The sequence below is a fragment of the Anthonomus grandis genome, chromosome 7, assembly GCF_022605725.1.
Source record: "Anthonomus grandis grandis chromosome 7, icAntGran1.3, whole genome shotgun sequence".
Taxonomy (NCBI): domain Eukaryota; kingdom Metazoa; phylum Arthropoda; class Insecta; order Coleoptera; family Curculionidae; genus Anthonomus; species Anthonomus grandis.
The window spans coordinates 27,901,808-27,922,685 of NC_065552.1; the positions used below are offsets into that span (position 1 = coordinate 27,901,808).

At 32.8% G+C, this 20,878-nt stretch overlaps 1 protein-coding gene across 2 annotated transcripts in view; it reads right to left on the bottom strand.

The window, feature by feature from the left end:
- Nucleotides 1-1,986: 1,986 nt before the first annotated feature.
- Nucleotides 1,987-20,878, bottom strand: part of LOC126738556 (cadherin-23) — a 40,406-nt gene continuing 21,514 nt past the window's right edge. Inside the window, exons 14-30 of one of the 2 annotated variants that reach the window (XM_050443936.1) lie at nucleotides 18,701-18,915; nucleotides 18,371-18,635; nucleotides 18,049-18,317; nucleotides 17,852-17,990; nucleotides 17,546-17,792; nucleotides 12,169-12,316; nucleotides 11,860-12,117; nucleotides 11,616-11,804; nucleotides 11,431-11,563; nucleotides 11,152-11,309; nucleotides 10,911-11,100; nucleotides 10,729-10,857; nucleotides 6,256-6,499; nucleotides 6,005-6,203; nucleotides 5,756-5,951; nucleotides 2,492-2,639; nucleotides 1,987-2,431 (exon numbers count right to left, since the gene is read on the bottom strand). In XM_050443936.1, coding sequence (XP_050299893.1) covers nucleotides 2,224-2,431; nucleotides 2,492-2,639; nucleotides 5,756-5,951; nucleotides 6,005-6,203; nucleotides 6,256-6,499; nucleotides 10,729-10,857; nucleotides 10,911-11,100; nucleotides 11,152-11,309; nucleotides 11,431-11,563; nucleotides 11,616-11,804; nucleotides 11,860-12,117; nucleotides 12,169-12,316; nucleotides 17,546-17,792; nucleotides 17,852-17,990; nucleotides 18,049-18,317; nucleotides 18,371-18,635; nucleotides 18,701-18,915 — 3,335 coding nt within the window. In that variant the 3' untranslated portion in view covers nucleotides 1,987-2,223. Of the gene's footprint in view, nucleotides 2,432-2,491; nucleotides 2,640-5,755; nucleotides 5,952-6,004; nucleotides 6,204-6,255; nucleotides 6,500-10,728; nucleotides 10,858-10,910; nucleotides 11,101-11,151; nucleotides 11,310-11,430; nucleotides 11,564-11,615; nucleotides 11,805-11,859; nucleotides 12,317-17,545; nucleotides 17,793-17,851; nucleotides 17,991-18,048; nucleotides 18,318-18,370; nucleotides 18,636-18,700; nucleotides 18,916-20,878 lie in introns of both variants that reach the window. The other variant, XM_050443935.1, reaches the window with a different exon arrangement.

The following is a 20,878-nucleotide window of genomic DNA, read 5'->3' on the forward strand; positions in this document are numbered from 1 at the left end:
TCCAGTCGTTCTTGTTCGATAGAAGATTCTTGCACTTTAGTGTGGCTTTTATGACAATATTGAAGACAAAATAGGATGTTTTAAAATTCGAAATCATAGTTAAAATTATTTTTTCGCGAGGAACCGGTCTATTTTCCATTATAATTGAAAACAAATCCCTACATTGTACTGCCGAATTTCCTCCCCAAGAACCATTTAAAAATTTGCAAAAAAAGGAAATACCTACCGAAGGCGACGATTTTTTTAGTAATTTCATTAAAAAATCTTTGATGCTAAAACATTTCTCTTGTTTCTGGATTTGCAGCTGGAGATTTTGGAGAGTGTCGTCCTATTTGACAATCTTCTGAACAGTATGTTGAGATAAGCGGTAGTACTGGATCTAACGGTCTATGCACACGTATTGTCTCAAGCATATTCTTTTTTATTTTTATATACGATCTTGAGGGGACCTTAGATGGCACTTTGCTTTTGCTTTTCTGATGATATAATTGCAATTAATTTTAACAAACATGATGAGCTCTTGTAAAGATCGAGTTGGGATACGCGCTATCAAGAACTCAGGAGTGGTGTAACATAAACTCTGCTTATATTAGAAAAACCAATAGAAATGACATTTAGCTTGAGAGAACTCAATACAAAATACAACTATAAAACTAAGATTTCTGGGAGTGCTAACTATAGCTTGATCTAAGTCTAAAGATAGTTATTTTATAATCCTATTGATTTATCGTTTCCTTATTGTCTCTCATTTGATGACTACAATTACTTCTTAACCGCCATTCTCTGCATATTTAAGCACCGCAAAATTATTCATATCACTTTTAACAAAATATACAGGCAGATGTTAGAGATCTTTTTAAGGCAAATGGAATATTAACCTTCTTGTTATATATTTTTTATACGTTAATGCATTTAAAAATAGCAAAAATAATCTCCAACAGAATCAATTTCATGTACATATAAAACAAGTCGCCTAAACTATGGGTGTAATTGCGACGCTAATTTTAGTAAAATTCAACATTTTTTTGGTTTAACCCTTTTTGCTATAAATTGTTAAATTAGGGCAGCAGGAGAGGAAAAAAGTGTACACAATTTTGGCTTAGCTTAACCAATTTAAAAAAAAACTTGAACTTATGTTAAAATAGAGAAATAATGAGTGGTTGCCGGTAAATACAGCAATGGCGATAAAGTGATGGCCCAGTGATAAGTGCCGATAACTTTTGAATAGTACTGGCTTAGTTGACTTGATCCATCTTTTAGTATGACAATCAGGATTCCAGTAATGAGCCTGCACTTCCTAAGCACTTATTTGCCATTATAATGACCAATAACTATTGCAAATAATGGCCCAATTCTCTTTAGTCACCATTTTACTATCATGATTTAGTTGGTAAGACTTAGAACACTATTTTTGGTCTATCTACATTGACATTTGGGATCCAGCTTTTTAAGGAACCTTATATACTCATTTTTTTCCTAGGATAATCCATTAGGAGTACTTTCCTAGGGAAATAAAATATCTTGCTTTACGTGAGATTTTATAAAAAATATATCCATACCTCCAGTTTTTTTAGGTTATCATTAAAAGTTAAATATGTGTATGAAAACTGGTGATGGTATAATATATTTCTGGTATATAAAATGTGATTAAATAGATGCAAAGAATAAGAAATGAATTTATATCAACTTTACTGGTTACGTATAAAAATTTACTACATTTTTATGAAGAAGTGAAAAAATTGCTTAATCGTTAGTCTCTCGAGCGTTAAAAATAAGTTAAAAAAAATCAGTAGTCAATTTAAAAAATTAAGCAGAACGTCAAAAAAAGGCAATAGGGTGAGTCATAATAATTAAGGCATTAATAATTGTACAATTTATTAAGACGCTTTTTTACAAATTCTTAAAAATAAAACTAAAATGAAATTAACTATATATTACAATAATGAATTGGCAAGAAACATAAAAACGGCAGGTGTGACATCAAAAGAGTTCTCAAATCTCTTTATTTATCTATTTTAGGTAAAATTATATCTATACAAAGTGGAAAAAAGTCAGACTTTAAATTACTTGTCCTGAACTAAGACAAATACTTACAATCAATTGAGGCATAATTAAAAATTATTAAAAAACTCTATGAGTTACTTATTCTTATTTTTACTTATTTCTATACATTGGCTTAACCTTACTCTTTCCCCAGTCTCTCCATAACGTCTTTAATAAATATCATAATTCCGTAGTTTCCATTTTCCTCGGTTGTGGCACTGGGAGCGGCAACGTATGATACAAATTCTGTCTGGCAGTGAAAAAATCGTTGACCAAATTCTCATTATGAAAATCCTCGTTGTTTGGCTGGTGCATCTGCTCTATTGAGACCGTGGACTCACCCTCGCACACCGCATTTTCGTCCAGAGAGTCACGATCAGAAGTAGTACTAAAATTTATGTAAAACACGAACTATAAAAAAACTCTAGAAATATTTTATGCTCCTTACCTTAAATTATCTTGTCCTTTAAACCATTCATTTTCGTAAGCTTTTAACCAAATTGGGTTGCTTCCCTCCATGCTGTGCTTATTGGTGTTTGGTACTCTTCCGCTTAGAATGCTCAGATTTCGTCCATCAATCTCAGAATCTGCCCTAACTAATAAATTAAAAATATTATATTACGTACGCAAAATATGCTAGTATTAATGAAAGTTCAAATTTAATCAAAAATAAATAAATTGTGTTTATTAAAAAGACATTTTAGTGCTACTGGTTTTTAATTAGCGCAGTCGGAAGGATTCTATATATATAAGAACGAAAGTTTACAGGTGACGATTTCATCCAAATCCTCGCGAAACTGGTCAATGTGGTATCAACCTTCTGGGTTTGTGATACTATCCAGTTAAATTCACGATGTATTTACTTCAATTAGTACACTTGTGGTTTTGTAATTGTAAATTGTAAAAGCAAAAGAATCAATAGGCGATATATTGATCTTTGACAATCCTACCGACTGCGCTAATTAAAAATCGATTGTACTAAAATCTCTTTTAAAAAAGTTTAGTGAAAGTCCACACATTTTTTTTTCATTTTAATCTAATTTATTAGTTAATTACACACTTTCTAATGCAGCGAAGGTTTTTAGGCCAATATTTAATTTTATTAGAATAATCTATTTTCTTGAAAATATAATGACAGCGAGCCAAATCTTAGTTTTAATTTTGTGGTAAAATGGTTGACAAATAATAACAATGAAATTAGAGATGTAATGTATTCAGCCGAAGAAAAGGGTGAAATTCATATTATGCAGTATTCTGCCAGATGTGGTATTTTATTTAAATTAATCTAGAGTGTCTTACGACAATCTTTCCTGTGCAATATATTTTAATTTTATTACTCTCCTCATAATTTAAATTTCCTCATCATGGCTTTATGATTAATGACCAATATTGTTTAAGACTGGCAAATAGTACTAAATTGATACATTTCTATAATCTGTCTTTCTACAGGTTAAGTCTCCAGTAACCGTATCGATCGATTGTGGGAAAACTATATTTAGGAAAAATGTGAAAATTTAACAATATACTTAAGTCAATGAGGACTACTCGGCTAAAACATTTTCAAGATAAGAGCACTTTCGGTTATGGAAGTAGGTGTCAACTTCGTTGATTTAAATGAAACCCTATATAAGGCATTTTTGGATTCAACATTAGAATCTAGGAACTTTTTGTGTATATCGTGTAAAGAATATTAAAAAACCATCTAAAGTGACTTTTCTGAAACGAAAATCTGCTATTTTATGAATTAATCATATTCAGCATTAAGAATAAACTAGGGTAACTTTCTATATAAGATACCTCATTCGAAAGTTTGTAATTAGCGATTTAATTTTTTTTTTGCGTAAAAATACTATACGGTTTGCCTAACTTGTATCAGTTGGCCATTTATCATTTGCAAATTGTCAATAATAAATCATGCCGGCACGATTAAGTTACACACATTTAGATTATTTAATTTAATTTATTATTTATGAAGAATGTGATAAAGAAACCAACACAAAGTACTGTCGAGAAAATTACACAAAATCTCAAGAAATTTGGATCCGTATGAGCAAGAGTGGTGGCTTTGGTATATTTAATGGTAAATTTGAAAGAATATCTACCAGGCAAGGCAAGTAGCATTAGAATCGAGCATACCTCAGTCATCAATAATAAGAATTTTACGAAAACACAGTATCATTCATATGTCTTTTTCATCGTTAAACATCTTAAAGAGACCGACTTTCCACGAAGTGTTTCTACACTAAAATAAAAATACCTAAACACTTCACAAGTGCTAAGATAGTTTAGGCAAATCTGATTATTGCATCTTTAGTTAAAAAGCAGCATGATATCGCGAAAACCGCATCTCTCTATGTCTTTTCATAATCGAGAAACCTCATAAAACACACGAAAATAGGACACCCGGTACAAGCAGGAAGAGCAAAGAAAAATCATATTTATTGGAAAAAAATAGAGAAAAAGTATGTATAATGTGAAGTTAAATAATGTAAGTAGCATGGAATACGCTACTGAAGCATCACTAGTGACGCGCTCTCACGGCATTAGCGTTTAACATTTTCAGTCAGTTGTGCTGTTAATGCCATCTTTAATACACAGATTGCCGCTATTTATTTTTTAAATAATTTAAAACTTAAAAGGAAAAACTCGAACAGTCTTGAGTTGATATATTGAGTTATTTTTGATTAAATAACTCACGAAATTCTTGATGGGTTCTAACTCGATAACAGTAGTCAATCATCATCAATATTTCTATGCGCTGTGTCTCAGTAAGCCGAATATTAATGTAATTTAGTGTTACAAAAGGCAGACCGCAAAACTAGTGAAAAGTTACCAAAATAGTATTTTGAAAATACACACTGAACTATCAACGATAATAACTTTTCACATTAATTATTCTTTTGTTTACCGCGTCATAAATACAAAACATACTAAGGAGTTATGCCGAAATAATAAATTTTCAAATTTTAAATGAGAATAACTTTAAAACGCTTGAACTTAGATATAGCATATGCTACATAAAAAATGTTTAGAATTGCAAGGGCAATACAAAAATGCAACAAAAAATTTGGGTTGAGATTTTAAAAAAAATTTTTCGCAAAGCTCTTTTGAGACACCCTGTATAATTCTTTTTGCAAAATATGCTTTGCAAAAAAATTGACGGGTCCTAGCGATAAAAAAGGACATTTTTACGAGATATTGATTGTTTACCACAGATTTATGAGGAACTCTTTTTTGTAAATGGCACAGCATTCATCTATACACCTGTCAAATGGAACTAAAAGAGAAATTTCAGGTCCTACGTTCTTGCATCTACGCCCTTAAAACCCTAATATATTTTGTTGTTCAAGATCTCTTGTATTTATCATAAGGCAAGGAGACTTTTCTAATATCTCTTTTCTTCCGTAAGAAAAGATTTCAGAGAATTCCAATGAAATTCTTCAAAGGGGTAATTTTTTAATTATGTACCTACACCTACCATAATAATTGCGATTTGTTCATCGAATGTTTTAATTCACACCTACTAGTAAACTACTAAACTACTACTACTAGTAAACGAATGGTAAAAAACTCTACAGTACATAAGTACCCTGCATCTTAATATAAGAAAAATAATTTGAATTATACTACATTACTTTCTGACAAAATACACTTTGAGCAAAATATTAAGTTTGCATATGTGTACAGACCATAATAGTAAAAATGACAATACCATAAGCAGTAGCGGTGGCAGCCTTAAGTTTTCTCTGATACGCATGCCTCTGAGTAGCAAACAGAATCAGTACAAGCAAAAGCATCAGAAAAAGAAACAAAGATGAAGCGCTGAGCCAAAAAGTTGTTCCAGCGGTTTCCAGTTTTGATTGAAGCACCAGTCTTTCTCCTGGTTGTGTATCCAACACATTGAAGTCCTTTAAAAAATCAACGTGTTATTCAGAGAATACATTTTTTAAAAGTTTATCACCTTGAAAAGATCATCTAGTTTTTCAGTATTCTGATCGATAAGCCTCAGAACATCTGCAACTTCTAATATAGAATTATCTTTTCGATCCACCAAGTGCAAATACAAGTCCGTTCTAGTTTTATCAACTGTTCCATCATGGTTTGCATGAATTCTAAATTCGTCTATATTTACTATAGCCCCTGTCACATTACCTAAAATACTGCAATAAAAGCTTTTAGAGTTAAATTTATTTTTCTAAACATGAAACTTACTCTCTAAAGACCTCGATTTTATCTCTTAGATCTGGAGCGTGCTGTCTAAGAACAAATCTCACCCTCTGGTCCTCCCTCAATAAATAAATGAAAACTCTGGCGGTGTCTTCGAGGCCTCCAGTGTCATTTGCCAGTACCATAAAGTCGAAATAGCCTTTCATTCCTTGTTGAGGATCAAAGTTTAGTTGCACTTCTCCAGTATCTGGTTCTATCAGGAAAGGAGGACGACTCAGATGGTCTAATCCTAAAATAGAGAATCAGCCATTAAAAAAAGGCACAAACTAAAAAAAGTCACTAGATCTAAATAATACCACTTTCTCAAATAAGTACCAAGAATATAAAAATAACTTATCAAGTTTAATAAAGAATGGTAAAATTGATTTCTATAAAAAGTCTTTTACTCAACAATATGTGAATTCAAGGAATATTTGGCAGACTGTAAATAAGCTTAGAAATCAAATCCCACTACAAAAAAATCAATAATGGGTGAAAATTGAATTAAAATTTCTGACCTTCTAAAAATTTAGTACAATAGCTAATAAATTGGGTAGTAAAACTAAAGTACTAACAGAAAAAATAATGGATTATGTATTGAACAGAGACTCCATGTTTCTTAGTCCAATCACTTATAAGAGGAGAAGATCAAATTTCTGCTCTAATTGTCAAAAGCAATCTGTATATATAAATTATATACCCTACAATTTATGAAACATCCATTGTCATTCCCATATATACAAGTCTGGCAATAAAAAAAAGGGGTTAATAGGTTAACAGACTAATTGTATTAAAAAGCATAATTAATAAAATCTATTTTCTCTTTCTGAAATAATGAACATTTAATTTCAAACTTTCGGTTTGGGCTTAAAAAATGACTAAGCACTCTAGATGCTGTTTCTAAAGTAGCAGAGTTTATATTTGAGAATTGTGATGATGGATATAGGCCACTGGTGGTTTTCCTGGACCTATTAAAGGCTTTTGATACGGCGGAACATAGCACTCTACTTTGATGAAAATTTGAAAATATTTCTATTAGGGGAACTTTATTAAGTTTTTTTGAGTCGTACGTCACTAGCCGTATTCAAGTTTTAAAATTAAAAAATACCTTCAGTAAAGCTTAAATTATAGAGTGTGGAGTTTTTCAGGGTATAGCCCTGGATCCGATTCTTTTTCCTGCATATCAATACTATCTAAGAAGTGATCATCATCATAAAATGTGGCAAAATAGTCCGCTTTGCAGATGATACTGCTATTTTGCTTCGAGATCGGAATTGTGCTGAGGCTTTTGACTGAGGTGTGAAGGGTCATTAGCAGGCAAAGACAAAGTTATTGGTGTCTTTTACAATGTCAAGGATGTTATATCAGGCTCTTGTAGAACCAATAATGACATAGAATTTCAGCTTGGGATGCTGTATGTAAAAACGCTTTGTCTCCCCTATTTGTTTCACAAAAATATATCATTAAAGTAATTTTGTTTAAGAATGTGAAGTATCTAAGTACTTTATTTTTTAAAGAGGCCAATCTACTGAATATATGTGTTATAAGGTTTGGTTTCAGTAACACAAGACATCAATAAGTACTTGGCCGTACATCAGTCAGCCCATACAGAGCACAAGAAAATGAAGCAGAACCTCCAAAAGGAATATATCAATCGTCTTAAGCAAATTTTAAAAACTAAACTGAATGGTAAGAACATGATTAAAGCGGTTAATACCTACGCTATCCCTGTCTTAATGTATTCTTTTGGAGTCATTAGGTGGACAAAGACTGATATAGAGGAGATTGAGAGGTAGACCAGAACAACGACGTTTCGAGCACACCTTACTCTTCCCAGATCCAAGGGTGGCAGAGAACTAACTGATATTTCTTTTCTCTTCAAAAAACAGGTAGCAGATCTTTAGAAATAATTCCTCACTATGAGGGAAACCTCTTCTCTTCATAGAGCAGTAGTGCTAGCGGATAACGGATACATACCCTTGAATCTCCGTGCAGGTATAGCAGAACACATTACTGTAACAAGATCAGAGCACACAGCCATTAAAGTTAACACACGGAAGCAGAAGGCAATACACGGAAAGCATCCTCACGAACTTAATGCCGAACATGTCGATTATGAAACGTCGAACTACTGGTTGACTCGTAGAGATCTATTTCCTGAAACTGAAGGCTTTATGATGGCTATACAAGACCAAGTGATTGCTACAAGAAATTACCTTAAGTACATTACTAAAGATGAGAAAGTAATCGACGATCGATGTAGAAAATGCCTGCGCGTACCGGAGACAATTCAACATATAACATCAGGATGCACATCTCCGCTACTGAATATCTGCACCGACATAACTGGGAGGCAAAAATTATTCATCAAGAACTGGCAAAACTTTATCAGCTAAATGGCGAAACTTGCCCCTATTACCAGTACAAACCAGAAACTGTACTTGAAAATGACGACCTTCGCCTCTACTGGGATAGAACTGTTTTGACCGATAGGACGCTGACTTCAAATAGACCAGATACAATCTTAATAAACAAAGTTCAAAAGAAAACCTTTCTAATTGATATAGCAGTGCCAAATACCAATAATGTCCTAGAAACGACACACACTAAACTTGCTAAATACGCAGATCTGGCTCACGAGATAAAACAACAATGGAGGCAAGATAATGTATATTATTTCATCCACTGGAATTGTCCCTTTAACACTGTCCAAAAACCTTAATAATAATAATAATAATAATAATAATAATAATAATAATAATAATTAAATTTTTATAGGACAGTAAATCACAAATCCTAAGATCATTGAGTTGTTCATCATTGAGATTCTGACTACTATATTCCATTCTTGAAATCACCAGTCAAACTTCATCTTAAGTCTATCAATATGCACGCGTTATGAAACCCCATAAATAAATTATATAGACTCGATTAAATTTCTATAGATCTGGAAATTCTGGATTCATCTGGAAATCCCAATCAAATCTAATTTTCTAAAAACTGTTTGTTATGATTGACTGTATGATATGACTATCAAAAATAAATGCAAGATCTTTTATTTCGCTGACTTCCCTTATCATTTTTATCTTTCATTAATGTATATTCAAATATCAGGATTTCTTAAAGCCAAAAAAAGCCAGAGAACAACTTGAAATGACCATATCTTTTTAAATTCAAACAATCTCAGAGATATTTAACATCACAAGAGATTAAGTAAAAGGGAGCCAGACATGAACTTTGTGAAGTATTTGGCGATTTGTCCATTTTTCATTTCTGATACATTGCTTTTATTAAGCGAATACACTTCCCAGCCATCCTATAATTTTTTTCACCAAACCTTTACTTAATTTTTACAACAATATTTTTAAATATAATTTTATCGAATGCCTTTGGAAAATCAATATAAATATTATCAACCTATAAGTTGCTCCTGAGACAGTCTATTGTATGTAAGGATCTCACTGACAATTATGTCCAACATTTTTAGTATAGTGACTGTACCTACTTTCCTATATTTAAATATAGCCAAGAATGATTATCTTTCCATAGGTTGAAACAATACTCACTGAAAGTAATTGGTTGAACAAAAGATGTAGAAGAGAATTGCTATTCCAAATATCGCAGTAATAAGGCTTAGGGAACAGTAGAATAATTATTTCTTTAGCTGTTTGCATAGAGAAACCAAACAAAAAGACAATTAAAACATCTTGTTGCTTCCTTCGAAGAATTACGACGAGTGATTTTGGAGTTTTACATTCTGCCAACGAGTTCAGCACTCAAACATTTGATGATCAGATGAAGAACTTAAGATAAGAGTACTACAAGGTGCTGAGCGTTATACAAAGTGAAGAATATTTCAAATCCGCCAATGCGTTAGAAGGGTGATCTTTTTCATCTCTGAAGTTCCGCATAGTAGCCGAAATTATGTATTTCATATTTTTGTATAACAAAATAATGGAAACTGATGCTTTCAAGTTAGCCAAAAATGCTTCTATAGATTTTTTATATAAGATTTTATAGAAAAATATATATAGTATACATATACATACACTGAAATAAGTAAAATCGGATCATTTTATAAAGGAACATATCATTGAAGCGTTTAGTGAAGAAACAGGTAGTAAAGACACAATAACGCGAAAAAGAAGATCGAAAAGACGAAGAAGAATATCATAATGAAGATATCAGAATGCAACGTTCTTTTGATAAGTATAGTCTTGACTTGCTCGTTTCTTTTAGTAGTTTTAGTAGTTCTCTCAAATTCATTAGTGACTCGTGACAAACATGTTTCTTTTGATTAATTTGTGACATTGGTTTATGTTTTAGTATGATCTAGCTTAAGTTGTATTAATATTAGTATCTTTTGTATTATTTTATTTTTGTAAAATTGGTGGATACTGTTAATAAATAGATAAATAAATAAATAAAGGAAAATAAGAAAACTAATACTTAATTAATCCTCCCATTTTTTTACCTTACCTTCAGTTAAAGTCATTTGTACATTCCCAATAATATAATAATACACCAAAGCATTTTTTCCATAGTCCGGATCTTCTGCTTTAACCGACATGAATTTTGTACCAAAAACAGTGGCAGTACTGACGCCACCTTAAAAATTACATCTTTATGGTAAAAATACTTGAAATAGCTTAAATACCTACCTGTAAACACTCTTCTGACAAACCTAGGAGGATTATCATTGACATCTAGAACCTTAACTACCACTTTTAGTTGAGTATCATCATCTGAATCAAAAAAGTTCCTGGGTTCTGGCGGGTAAGAGCAATCCTCAGTAGCTTTCACTAAGAGAAGATGTTTATCCATCTCTTCACGATCCAACGGCTTTGTTATCTTAAGAAATACATTTATGTATACGTGCAATTATTTTAGTAAGTAACTTACTTGCAAAGTGTGCTCTAACGGATGTAGATTAAATAAACCGTTTTCATTTCCTCCCACTAAAAAATAACAAATTGGGGAAGGTGTGGAGGTATAATCAAATTCATCACGGTCGATTGTATCTGGGAGTTTTTTGATTTCCAGGCCAGGCTGTTTATTTTCTAAAAATATAGTTTCTTTATAAATAGCCGCTTCAAATAAATGAAAAAGAAAGAGATGAACAAAAAAATAAGGAGAATAAGAAAAAAAGATAAAGAGTCTTAAAGAAATTGATGATCTCACCAGTAAATTCAACAACAAACTCATCTTGCATAAACTGTGGTTGATAATCATTAATATCACGAACGTACACCGTTAAATCAAGATCAGAGCTTAATGACGTTGGGTTTCCCAAATCATATGCCTCAATGCGAATCTGTATAAAGAAGTTTTGAAAAATATATTGAAGATAATAGAAACAGTCTTACATCATAAATTTTCTGTTTTTTCCTATTCAACGGTAACCTCAGTTCCAAAATGCCAGACACTGGTTGCAAATTAAAAGTTTTCCAATGACCCGCTGGATCCGACTTTAATCTATACCTGACCGCCCCATTAAGACCGGTGTCTTCATCTGTGGCTATTATTTGAACTAAGGAACTGCCCACCGTGGCATTCTAAAGAACAAATCTGATTGAACCACAGAAATGTATAAACTAGATTCTAACTTACTTCTGGTACTCTTAGAGTAGAATTATGCGGAGGTGACACAAATACAGGAGGATGATCGTTATAATCCATAACGCAAACATGAAGTAATTCTTCGACTAAAAAACTAGGGGTTCCTAGATCTTGAGCTCGGATCACCAGGCTGTAGTTGCCATGTTTTCCCCTGAGCGATTTTGTAGTTTTGATTTGGACGGACCACTCACTTATTTGGTAAACTTCGAATAAATTGTCCTGGTTGCCATCTGCGATATCTATTATTACCTGCAATATCGTGTTAAACCAAATATGATTTTTTTCAGGAAAATTACTTACTTGTCCATTTAAGGTTTCTGGATCATCCTTATCGGAAGATCTTATGATCGTTATCGGTTGGCCAGCTTCATGAAATTCTGTAATATTAATGCAGGTCTTGTCCACTATTAGATCTGGTTTGTTGTCGTTTACATCTCGAAGTGTTACGCTGAAAACATTTTGTAATGTTTGACATTTATTTGTTGGGTGTGCTTAAGAACATCTACTATTAAACAGTATGAAATAAATAAAAAGGAGAGAAAAAAAAGAATATGAGAAAATTATATAAAATAAGAGTAATAAGAAAAAGATAAAGAAGCAAAAAGTAAAAAAAAATCAAAAGTATGTTAAGAAGCTGAAGAAAGATGTTGGGTTGTATTTTAAGTAGATTTAATATAAGAGATACAGATATTGTCAATAGCATATACTTTTCTTATTTTAGCGTTAATTGTGGTTAAAAGGAATCAGAAAGAAAAAAAAGATGGGATAAAAGGAGAATAATAAAGAGACAAGATGGGACAAAAGAGGTAAAACAATGGTGAAAAGCACGACAAACGAAAAAAAACACTCTTTATATTTTTTTTAGAAGAAGTACCTCAAACTATTCATTACTTCAACTTTAACTAATTATATATTTTTGGTATTAAGTATTAAATTGTCTTAGAATGACCCTATCAATTTGGAAATATAGAAAATAGGACAATGAAGAAAACACAAAAAAAATTTAATTCTATTTAGTTTCACCATTTAAAATTGCAATTGATTAAAAAGAAGAGACATGAAAGAAATATATGATAAGCAGAAGAAGACATGAAAAGACAGAAAAAGAGGAAGTAAAAAAATACATTTCCTACTTTTATTATATTTAAATTTTCTACTAATATTAGAATTTATTAGCGCATCACTGTTTTTTTTTAAATACGAATGAAAAAAAGTCGATAAAAATTTCTTCCGCAATAATCTGCCGAGAACTCGAATATTACGGATCAGAACTCTGTCTGGTGAGATGGATAAAGGCCACAGGGAGGAGTATTTCCCAACCCTCTGGAGTGTAGTAGTAACAGACTAACCAATTATTTAAATAGGCTGACCTATTCAGACAGGCCTACGCTGACCATCTGGTAATCCTTTGCCCAAGGAAGAACACCGCCACAATGCAGGGCCCCAATGATGCTGGTCTTGCATATAGTGGAAAAATAGTACCATTCGTAGAACCAAAGCATCAACCGCAAAAAAATTGAGCTCTTACTATGGCACACCACCTGTTGTGCCTTTCGGAGGTGTGTAGTTGGTATACCCTAGGACAGTTCTATTTCTGGGAATCACATTAGATTCTCTCTTTTTTAGTATGAAAAACTCTTTTAGTATGATCATAACGACATCAGAATTAAGAAGGCCATCTACGCGCTTTGGGCCTGCAAAAGGGCTCTCGGTAGCACCTGGGGTGTATCTGGATCTACCTATATATTGTCAAACCTCTTCTCACATACGGGGTTATCATTTGGCGACTGTGCATGGAGAAAATGAAAATTCGAGCTCAACTGGATAGAGTACGACACCGTGCATGCCTAAGAATAACGGGTTTCATGCAAACAGCCTCAACTAAAGCGCTTGACTAAAGAGTCTGTTGAGCCTTTCGTCTGAACCTTATGGTGAAATTCAAGGTGCAGAAGGCTACATGTCCTTGGTGAACTGCGGGCTGATAAGAGACCGATCATACAAAAATCTGGTCAAAAGCCATACAGCAATGTTCTCTCCTGATGAGCAGTGACTATATGACACCTAAGATTTTGTATCCCATATCGCAGACAGAAAGGAGTTGCATAAACGTTCTAGAAGCTAGGTGGACTGCATGGTTCAGCTTGTCTGGGTTCCCGATCACTATGCTGGAAACAACAAAGCGAACTCCCTTGATTTATCAAGATCTGCGAAACGGTGGCTAGCATCCGAACCTATAATTGGTATAGCTAAATGTGTAGCTGTTGCATCAACGGTAAAACTGGTGGACAAGTGGGCCTTCCGAAGGTGGACAGAAGCACCTGGTAAGAGATAGGCTAAGGAACATATAGATGGACCCTCTGCCTGTCTCACCAACTGCTGCGCTTAAAAAGACGCAAAACTCGACTAGTGACAAGTCTCGTATTGCGGACTACTCTTAATCACAGAGAACCCTAAACCTCGATGGTGTTAAGAGGAGAATGAAAATGTAAACCACATTTTCGGAGAGTGCCTAACACTCATGCGCGGTATGTCTAAATATCTGGGTAACACCTATAGTTTAATCAGTGACATTAAATCTTTTAAACCAGAGTGTCTCATTGGTTTTTTCAAGGCTATTTTATTATACTAAATAAATTTCCAGAACTTCCAACTTCCTTTATATCCATCTATTACTTACGAATATATCTTCTCCTTTCAATAGTGAGATTAGTGACAGGAGAAGATATATTGATAATAGACCTATGAGAATATATCTTCTTATAGTTGTTTTTATTAATTTAGTATGGGTTTTTACACGAGTTTCAATTCAAGTGTTATTGAGAACATTTTAGTCTGTAAACTCTAGATCTGTGAGTGACAGGAATCTTGTGAATCTTGTCTTTGGTTTTGACAAGGAGCTTGAGGTTCTGAAATAAACATTTAGTTTTTGACTCTAATTCTTTTGAAAGCTTTTAGCCACTTGATTTGAAATTTCCTCATAAAATTTGATGCGTCGGTATTCGATTTCTCTAATGTCTTTGCAAAGAAGTTTTTTATTTTAGAATTTATTTTGATGTTTTCAATATATTTTATTAATGGTGTTGTCAGGATATTCGTTATTTCTAGCTTTAGGATAAATTGTCAGGTTCTTTCTGAGAGTTGTTTGAAGAAGGATGAATGTTAAAAAGTCTGTAAAACAATGAACTGAATGCAGCAATCTTTTTGTTAATAGAATGTTTGGAAGAAAAGTTAAAATTACACTCTCAGTTACTATAGGTTTTATATAAATCTCAAATTTAAGTGAATTAGTACTTGACCAATTAGTACTTTGATCAATAAATCAAATCAAATCATTTATTTCCATCGACATCATAACAATGTATAGGAATTGTCAATAAAAAACTACAATGGCAATAAAAATAGTATAAAATTACAAAGATATGAAAGGAAACAAATTTAACTTAATTTAGTCAATAAATCAACAGTTAAAGAACTCTGTCAACGAGTAAAAAGGACAGTCAGCTAACATGGTCCTAGGAGCCCTCTTAAAAATTGGAAAAGTCTTAGCTATCTTTATTCTACATGGGAGATGTTTAAAAAATTTGAGAGATGTAATTTCCGGACCATCCTGTACCTGCGACAACCGGGTAAAAGGGATGTATAATTTATCTGCATTTCGAGTTTTATAAAAATTAAGATCTGCAGATCTCATGTAGTTTGAAAGATTTTTATGTACTTGACATGCGCACTCCAAGATATAGATTTTAATTATAGTTAGGATTTTTCTTTTTTAAAAGTACCACGGCAAGTTTCTCTGAAGCAAAGTCTAAACATCGTGCGTACAATGCGCTTTTGATTTATTAGCACTCCCCCAACACTGGAGGAATTACCCCAAGTTAATAAGGCATAGGATAGAGTGGAATGCACTGAGGCATAATAAAAGCTTTAAAGTGTATATGCATCCACATAGTCTCGAAGCTGTTGCAAGATGGCATAATTGCTGCGGGATAATCTATTGCACACAGATTCCACCTGAGGATCCCACGATCAATTACAATTTCCAAGAACTTGGTGGAGTGTTGTTGGATGAGGCTACTTGATGACTGCTCTCTAAGGAGTAAGCTCCGGTCCTGAATAGCTCGAATCGGAGTAAAAAAAAAAGAAATTGGTTTTCAAACTATTCAAACAAAGACCATTTTTCTGGGACCACCCCGCAGTATCAGCTATACACTTGGTGGCTTTTGAGTGTATCGTCGGCAAAAAGTGTTATGTAGCTGTCATTAACCAAGAGAGGCAAGTCATTAATAAGAAGTAAAAATAAAATGGACCCAAGAACACTACCCTGCGGAACCCCAGTGACGACAGTTGCCCAATCAGATATGGGCAATTGACCACTAACTCTCAATCTAACAGCCTGGGTTCTACCTGTCAAATATGATTCAGGCCATTTGTAAGCCGGACCTCTTATACCGTAATGAAAGAAATCAAGAAAGGTAATGAACCTTTGAATTTTCTGTTTCACATACAAACTTAATAGCGCTGTGAAAAGAGTCATACTCAGATCCAGTAAAGATTGTAAAAATATCATTTAATTATCATTTGTCAATATCATTCCTTTTGTCAACAATGTCAAGTGTCAATGTTGTCTCCAACAAAAAACTAAAGCAAATCCATTTTGAATCCGGTTTTTTGGAAAACGCTCTCTGAGGGATCATGAATCCTATTTTAGCCCCTTGTGACAGTGTTTTACATTTTGTTCAAAAACCATTTGTAGGTTTTTCATTTAACTGTTATTTGTCAAGGTCATTGCTTCTTGTTATCAATATCAAATGGCAATTGTCAAATGTTAAATAATAAAAATATGTCCTTCTGTCAACGGTCAGGGAGGAAATTGTTATTTTGGGAGCGAATTGCTCATGCGCAGAATAATTTTTGTTCAACCAAAATGTGAAATATTAAAATCTTACCACAGATAATTTTTTTTATTTAACATTGATGATCTCTTAGTACTTGACAAATGGAACGACATTGACAATTTACATAAATAATGCCGATATCCTTATGTAGGATAGTTGTGAATTTTTATTGGTCAAAAATGTTTGTCATAACTATCAAATGTCAAAAGATTGTCGAATGAAATATTTCATCAGCAGACTCATATTGAATCCGGTTTTCACGCTTCATGAAAGCTCCCATTTTATCCCTTTAGGGAAGTAACTTTTGTATTGTCATTTGCTAATTTCATGTCTCTTTGTCATAAACGTCAAATGTCATTTTTGTCAATTTTCAAAAATATCATTAAATTTAAGAGAAATTAATATAAACAGATTTCATAAATTTTTGACACTTGACAATTAAGTTCGGTCGATTAATAACCAAATTTAAATTAAATCAAACAGTAACTTAAACGGAACTTTCTATTAATTACTATATTGAAGGCTCCATCAAGGCTTCTGTAAGCCTTTATGGGACACGGCGGGTTCATTAGTGGGCGTAACAGCCCCTTTGTCTGTCCTTACAAGTACATTCCATTAAAATTAATTACAGTACATTACAAATCGATAAAAGAAAGGAAAAGGTTTTTGAACCGTGTTATTAAAAAAAAAAGTACGACAAAATAAAATAAAGAAAATGTGACAGAAGGAAACAAGAAAGAAAACGAACTTAACTAAAAATATATTAATAGGCCCATACGTACTTTAGATGCTTAAAAGAATTTCTACTGTCGCCATTATTAAATCCATACTGATAATTATCCCACGCTTCGATAATTAAAAAATAATTCTCCTTTTCTTCCCTATCCAAATACTCTGCTACTCTTAAGATACCGGTATCACTTTCAATGGAAAACTTTCTATGAGAAGATATCGGGTCAAGTATATAAGTTATTTTTCCAAATTCTCCTGAATCTTCGTCTGTGGCGTTTATTATTGCAATTTTGGTACCTAAAATATTGCCTTAATTTAGTTTGATCAAAGTGTGATTATAATAAGAACTAACTTACCAGGCTGAATATTTTCAGGAATAATTAACGAACTTGGCTCCTTACTAAATATTGGACTATTATCGTTTTCGTCCAGGATTTGAATAAAAACTTCTACAAATGATGATTTGCTTGGAAGACCTGCATCTATAGCTTTAATCTAGAATTAACGAAATTTGTTGTCAATGGCTGTGAAACACTTTATCATTTTTACTTACCGTAAAATTTAACCATTCCACCATTTCCCTGTCAATCCTGCTAGCTACCACAATATCCCCACTATCATTACCAACATGTACCAACTGGAAATAATTAGAGCGCTTATCCATTTGATAAGACACCGTTTTATTTTTATCGGGATCTTCTGCCTTAACTGTGCCGATAAAAATGCCATTTTTACTGTTTTCTTGTACAGCAAATTTATAAAATGGCTTGAAAAACTTTGGACTGTTGTCGTTGACGTCTTGGATGCGAATTTTTAAAGTTGCTGTAAAACATAATATGTATTTATTTAGAAATACCACTTGTTACCAATATCACCTCTATCCTCTTGTATTTCTGTTTCAGAATTAACATCTCTAACGATAACTCCTATAAGGAATTCCTCAATTTGTTCCCTGTCAATCTGTTTAGCAATAAATAAAACCCCATTATAAGGATTGATTAAAAAATAACTAGTGCAGTTAACATTTTGAACGATAGCTCTTTCGTTGATAGCTTGACAGTTTTCATTGTCAAGTTGGTAGGTGAGGTTTGCAGTTTGGTCTAAGTCTGTTGCCTTAAGTTGTGTTATTGAGGTTCCGACCTGAAAAAGGATGAAAAATGGTTCTCCCTATCAATACCACTATATACTGTATTATTAATAATTACCGCAGTATTTTCAGGTACAGTTAGATCAAAAACATCCATAAATTGGGGATTTTTATTATTGACGTCAAAGATAAATATTTCCACAGTTACAGCTGCATGGAGTTGATTTTCTCCTTGGCCTCCGTCTAATGCGAGTATTATTAGGGTGTATTTGGTCTTTCGCGGCTGTGTTTGGTCTGGATCTAGTTTTGCTCCATAGGCCACAGAAATAACTCCTTGAAATAGATTTAAAATATTTATAAGTTTAAGTATAAGGTTGTTTTTCGATAACCACGCAAAGTTACGAAATTTCAACCATGAAGAGAAGGTTTTCCGTATGGCATAAGTGGTAAGAAACGTAAGTGTCGATAAGAATGAGAGGAAATTACCAATAGTTTCATAAATTTGTAAGAAGTTAACATGTAACCTTTCTTGTCATAATTGCTATGACATCTGATAGGATAATTTTTTGATTATTTTTGGAATGTTTGTTTGAAAATTATATTCTTAAAAATTCATGTTTTTTGTGAATATTTGGAGAAGTCCTTAGACTATGTTGATGGCAAAAGAAAATCGTTGATTCTAAATATAAAATAAAGGAAGGGGACTCATGCAATATTCTATCTTCCTTAAATTTCTCTCACATAATGAACTAATTAAGGAAACTGGTTTTATTAACAACAGATCAGATAGCGTGGAAGATGGTATTTCTATATATAGTTATGAAGATTCGGTTTTTAAGAGTGCTGTATTTAAATTGAGTAAGCTCATAAATATTCATGTCAAAGAAAATTTAAAAGCGCTGTCTATCTTTGCTGACTTATCAAAGGCGTTTGACACTGTGTATTTTGTTACAAAAAATATGAGAAGGCTTAGATCTATTTTAGTTTAAAAGAAAAAATTGCCAATGGCAAAAGTGAGTTGGCATGAGGTGTTTCGCAAAGTGTGGATCCGATCCTCTTTTTTAAGACATAATAGCAAACTTAATAAACAAAAAAGTAAATAACCGAATAAAATAAAAAAGATGTACTTTTTGAACAAACATTTTCGTTACAAAATCTGTATCTTACCTTTGCCAAGCAGTTTCGCTTTTATATATTTAGGCATTTTGCAGTAAGGTTTTATATTTTCCAACTATTTTAAGTAGTTTTCTTTAGTTATATTCCAAACTTTTAAGACCATCATCAATAACCTACTTTATATGTATATTTCGTATTTATTTTGGGGTACTCAGCCAATTTTTGTATTATTTCCTACTTTAACAGTTACACCCCATATTTTCCAATTATTTAGAGGCATCTTTGATTTAATTTCAGGTATTTTCCTTACATCTGCCCAGTAATTAATAAATTAATAATAAATGTATATTTATTTTGATATCAAAAAATTCCTTTTACGGAGTTGAAAGGGTTTTTGTTATTTAATAGTAATTTTTTTATGTGGCGGGCTTTCGGAGTCTTGGACTTCTTGGAGATCTATTTTAGGTAGCATCCTGGGTGGTCTTGAGCCCGGCAGATTGTTTTCTCGGATTGTTTTCGGAAGTCTGTTCTTATCCATCCGTCTTACATGGTTGTACCACTGTCTTTTCCATCTCACAATATCTTATATTTCGCATTGTTCTCTGATATCTGTGTTTTTTACTCCGTTTCTTTGTATTTTCCCCATTATTGCCCACAGTGTTTTTATTTCGGCCACCCTTAGCGTGTGTTTCGTTTTGTTGGTATCTTCGCAGATTTCTGTACCTTACGATGATTGGTCTGATCCAAGTCTTGTAAATTCTAATTTTGCTATGTTTGTGCATGTTCCAATTTTACCAGATTGTAGGCATCCTGATAGTGTATTTGTTAATCTGGCTACTCAGGTTTTTAAGTGACTCGTGGGTGCACGGTATGTTTATGCTTAGACATCTGAATTACATCACTTGTTCTGAGGGATTGTCCTCTACCACTAGTTTATATCTGAGCGGATCTTTCTCGATTTTCATTTATTTATTTTTGTTGATGTTTTCAATGAACTGGTCTCCTGATTTAAGGTTTTTTATATTAGCCAGTGCCTTATTTTCTATTAATATATGTAGAATGTCTCCTTTTGCATAAAATTTGGGATGTCATACTTGAGCTACCAGAGCAATAAAAAAAATAAAGGTATTTTACAGGTAAATTTAATAACATAGAAATATGTCGGGTGTTTTATTTAAAA